Raw genomic sequence first — 5,114 nt, 5'->3', positions numbered from 1 at the left:
CTAGGTCGCAAGCGTCGCTTGGCATGTGCCAATGGCGTGTATGGAGGCTTGGCCCTAGGTTTGAACGGCCTGGTATGCTAGGTTGTAAGGGTCGCTTGGCATGTGCCAATGGCGCGTGTGGCCGCTTGGCCCTAGGTTTGCACGGCTTGGCATGCTAGGTCGCAAGCGTCGCTTGGCATGTTCCAATGGCGCGTGTGGCGACTTGTCCCTAGGTGTGCATGGCTTGGCATGCTAGGTCTCAAGCGTCGCTTGGCATGTGCCAATGGCGCATGTGGCGCAATGATTGTGCAGCTCGAATTTGGCACGGTTGTCGTGAAGCGCAATGATTGTGCAGCTCGAATTTGGCACGGTTGCCATGAAGCGCAATGATTGTGCGGCTTGATTTTGGTATGGTTGCCATGATGCGCAGCGATTGTGCGCTTTGGTTTTGGCATAGTTTCCATGATGCGCAGCGATTGTGCGGCTTTGGTTTTGGCATAGTTGTCATGATACGCAGTGATTGTGCGGCTTTGGTTTGGCATAGTTGCCATGATGCGTAGCGATTGTGCGGCTTTGGTTTTGGCATAGTTGCCATGATGCGCAGCGATCGTGCAGCTTGGTTTTGGCATGGTTGCCATGATGCGCAGCGATTGTGCGTCTTTGGTTTTGGCATGGTTGCCATGATGCGTAGCGATTGTGCGGCTTTGGTTTTTGCATAGTTGTCATGATGCGAAGCGATCGTGCGGCTTGGTTTTGGCATGGTTGCCATGATGCGCAACGATTGTGCGGCTTACGGTTTTGTGTGTCGAAACCCTAGTTTAGCATTTGAAAAATGATACCTTGGTAATTTTTTACATAAGTGCATTAAATGTTCTAATAAATGTGTTTTTAGCGTCACCGGTGACGTCATGCTATGCGTAAGGTTTTACGATTTTACCCCTTGTCTAAAAACCACCATCAACAGTAGGCAACGACCTCGTCGGATTTACTTCGTAGGCAAGGGCCTCGTTGGCTTTACTTCATCGGCTTTATGTCATGATTGGAGAGAGTTGATTTGCCTCTCTGTATGCATTTCTTTGTTGGAATGCTTCCCTTGTGGTCCTACTGTTAGTAGTCCTTGAGCTAGTGTTGATCTTTTATTTCAACGTTAGGCCTTACTGCTTTGCTGCTTTGCTGAGCTTGATGACGAAGTAATTCTACGAAGTAAGAAATGACTATATTTTACAAGACAGACCATCACTGACGAAGTAAGCTTCATAGTATCTCTTCATCACTAAGGTACTTTACAAGTGATATATTTCTGTGAGGTGATCTCGTCATCGAAGTACAAGATAGACCACGAAGTGGATTTCATTTCGTCTACACCAAAGCCATGATTTCGTCTTCGCCAGTTGGGTCTTAACTGAAGTAGACTCCATCTTTGTCACACCTTCTCCTCGCTGATCGTCTAGGCTGGACTCTATTCGTCGTTGACAAGATAATTTTATCATAAAATCAATTATTGTGACGAGATAAAGTTTGCTGCTCGCGAGCAACTTCTCTTCGTGCCATTGGATTAATGTTACTGACGAGAATGGGTTGTACTTCGCTGTAAAATAAAAAATTGAAAAAGAAGTTAGATTTTATTTGTTAATCGTGCCCTTTCACGAAGTGGCTTTACTACTACAACCATATTCATCAAGCTTCTTCGTTGATAGTTCATCTTCCATGAGGTCGTTGCTGCCCGAACTCCCCTCTGAATTCCTTGCTTCGCCAGGACAGTTCGTATTTGTTGCTTTTTTCTAGTCGTGTTGGTTGCTTCGTCTCTCTAATGATCTTCATAAACTCTCCCTTCGTCGATTGTGAGCGGCTTTACTTCGCAGGTTGCTTCTTCTGTTGTTTACTGAAAGTCATCACCTTCCATGATCTTCGTCGGAGCTGTTGATGATGTAAATTTGAGTGAAGTATCTTTTCTTCGTCCGTGGTCCTCTGAGATGCCCTTGCTGGAGCAATTGCTATGCCACTTCTCTTTGTTGTGCCTCTTCTTTCGATCTTCTTCGTTCTTGATTCCTTGTTGATGAAGATCCTTTTGACTTTGTATTGTGCTGCTGTTTTGAACGAGTATCATGGATCTTCCTTTTCTCTGTCTTCTTCAAGTTTTGGTGATATTTGTTGTCTGAAGATGAATATTTTTAACTGAAACTTCCGTTTTTTCCCCTAATATTTGAAGATCCAGTGAGATTTGTTACTAACAGTGGCTATACTTCAATGGAACCCTATTGAATCAACAAAATAACGTAGATCCCTGTTTCTAGCGCCAAAATGTAACTACGGAAAATCCATAGCTACACCCACACTTATATTCATTGTTCTTCACTAATAATTATTTGGTTTACATAGACTCCATTAAAGAGTTTTTTGGGAGCTCTAGATCTAGTTTTTGGGGAAGAAGAAGATAAGGATAAAGTAAATCTAATCCCTTTCTCTCTCTTAGATATTTTCTTAAGTACTAGAGAGTATAAATGAATTTACAAATATAACCTTTGTTTACAAACTAAGCTATCCTGGTCTAGATATTATGTAAACTATCCTAGGAATGTTATACTACACCGGCTTTCATTGGGCACCACATGTCGAGTATGGTTTTTAGTGTCTACACCCCGGATGCGCAGCATCAATACTGTATGTTGTCCTTGGCGTTGTCATATCTTCTGGCCTTTGCCAACAAGCATGATCAGTATTTCCCTCCCCAACTTCACCGTACAAGATGCCATCATATGGACTGGCTTTGATTAAGTAATCCGTTACCCATTTTATAACTTCTAGGGCGTAAGTGAGTTCGTCACGCTCTGATATATATTTACCAAAATCCACGACACTCCATGAAAGCATTGTTATTGTGAATGCCATTGGAAACCCAAACTTTACATTGTCGCCAGCATCATAATATCCACCAACAAGATCAACCTACAGATATATGAATTACCAAAAATATAAGAAACATAGAAGACTAATTTACTTTTACAACCAGAAGGGGAAATCTGGTGTTTCGCGTGGGGTCTTTTAAAGATGTGATTTGATCTAAATTGTGAATGTCATGGAATATTGTGCCGCGGATTTTCAAATCTCGAGAGAATCGATCTTTTCAAGAGATTTTTCATAGTTGGCGAACAATTACTAAACATACGACCGAAAATGCTATGGTAAAGAATTGTTTAATTACGAGGAAAAATGGAATAATAAACTTACTTGTGATTTTTGGCCGTCTTCCAGTGCAGAGTTGTCTCGCCATGTTACTCTTTGATTAGGGGGTAAGATTCCAGATCTTTGAGCCTCAAAATACAATAAGGATTTAGTAAGAGCTTCTTTATAATCTACTGATGCAACTCTTTGAACAAACAATAAGGAAGAGATAAAACATACTAAAATGAATAGAAAATGGCTCTTTGTTGTGGCCATGGTAGTGATTGAATTACTATTGTAGCAATGTTGTTGCCTATGGATGATCCAACAATTTATAGATAAAACAATTAGTAAACATAGAAATGTTATAATTAACTGAGATGTTGTAATAAATTAATGTTCATTGTTATAAACAGAAGTTTATTTGGTAGATGTCCACTTTAGTGGGACCCCATTACTTGGGCACCAAGTATGTAAACTCTATAAATAGAGTCCTAAACCTTTTTAAACACAAAATAATGGATAAAATTTCTCCCCTCTTCTTCTCTCTACTTTGTGTCTCTCCTTCTCTATCTTCTATATCACAAGATGTTATCATGCACGTTGCTCTAATCAGTTATCGAAATTTACGAAACCCTAGTTTACATATGTGTATATATATATATATATATACTTGTAGTTGCAGGAAATCCTACACTACATCCCTCATATGATTTCATTAACACTCAACTCATTTTAGATTAATAATCTTAATTTTATTGATGAATCTTTGAACAATCTTACAAGAAAAGATAAAGGAATCAAGAATAACCACTGCTCTAGATTTTCTCTCTCCTGTTTACTTGTTTCTGACTCAAAAAAGATCTCTCTCCTCCTTTATATATGAACGACTATTTATAAGGAAATACATAGTGGATGACAGCTAATCTGTCCTTTATTTTCGGATATGGCTTGCGATATTCTCGCAACCTTATAAATGTTAATCTCGCAAACTCTCTAATTTTCGCAGGACCATCATATCGTTCTCATGATTTTAGCTGACGTCGTTTATTAAATCGTTTCTGAAATTGTTCTGCGATGTTGTTGTGTTGTATTGTTGATAATTTCGCTGAGACATTATGATCCTACATCTTGCCTCTTCTCATATCTTCTCTGCGAAGTAGAGAATGATGTGAGAAATGCCGCAGTTATCCATCATTTCATATTCTGCATTTATCACACGTATCCTTTTTCCCATCTGTTTCTTGACACGTCTTTTGTAACCATAGCTTTATATCTTTCCGTATTAATCGTGTTTATCTTCTCGAGAAAAAATTCCCTCCATATATACTCTTTCTCACTCTCTTTTTCTTTATTTTTATTTTCTCTGCAACTTCATCGTTCTTCTGCAAATTCTGTTATTGCAACTTTTCTTCTTTCTTCTTCTTTCAATCTTTTTAAGTTCTTCTTCATCTTCATACTATTTCCTATGTAGATCTTCATCATTCGTAATTTTCTTCAAAATAATCTTCCTGCTAGTGTTTTCCATGGATTCATCAAGGTTAGTTTTCTTTTTTCTTTCCTATGGGTTTTGCTGAAATTGATCTTGCTTACTGCCTTATTTGATGATGTTTATGTGATTCCCATACTCTTGTTATTTCAGCAAAAGCGCCTCCAACACTAAATTCACGGTTCAGAACCCTAATATTCCCAAACCGCAGCATAAGATCGTTGTGCATAAAAGAAAGTCTGTGAATCAGAAGGTAATAAGAAACACTATTCTTTTCTAATAACAATATTGTTGCCTCTGTTTCTTATCTGGATTGTAATTCGCAGGGTGATAAGGATGTCAATAAACCTCTCAAGAAATCTCGCCACCTTAAAACTGTTAAAACCTTTGTTCTATTCCACTTAGTTATCTCTTCTAAATCTCATGCGACATCTTCGCAAGATAAACCATCATCTCCAATTCGCGAAAAAGCTCCCTCAGACTT

General features: G+C 39.0%; 1 protein-coding gene across 1 annotated transcript; it reads right to left on the bottom strand.

Annotated features, from left to right (window-relative positions):
• Window positions 1–2,604: 2,604 nt before the first annotated feature.
• LOC113280592 (endoglucanase 12-like) lies at window positions 2,605–3,417 on the bottom strand. The gene is made up of 2 exons (XM_026529201.1): window positions 3,208–3,417; window positions 2,605–2,925 (listed from the first exon to the last, which is right to left on the bottom strand). Exons 1-2 carry the CDS (start codon window positions 3,415–3,417, stop codon window positions 2,605–2,607), a joined length of 531 nt encoding a protein of 176 aa, XP_026384986.1.
• Window positions 3,418–5,114: the final 1,697 nt, after the last annotated feature.

Source organism: Papaver somniferum, chromosome 5 (genome assembly GCF_003573695.1).
Source record: "Papaver somniferum cultivar HN1 chromosome 5, ASM357369v1, whole genome shotgun sequence".
NCBI classification, from domain to species: domain Eukaryota; kingdom Viridiplantae; phylum Streptophyta; class Magnoliopsida; order Ranunculales; family Papaveraceae; genus Papaver; species Papaver somniferum.
The sequence above is the reverse complement of the archived record's forward strand: the minus strand, read 5'-3'. Positions and strand labels throughout refer to the sequence as shown.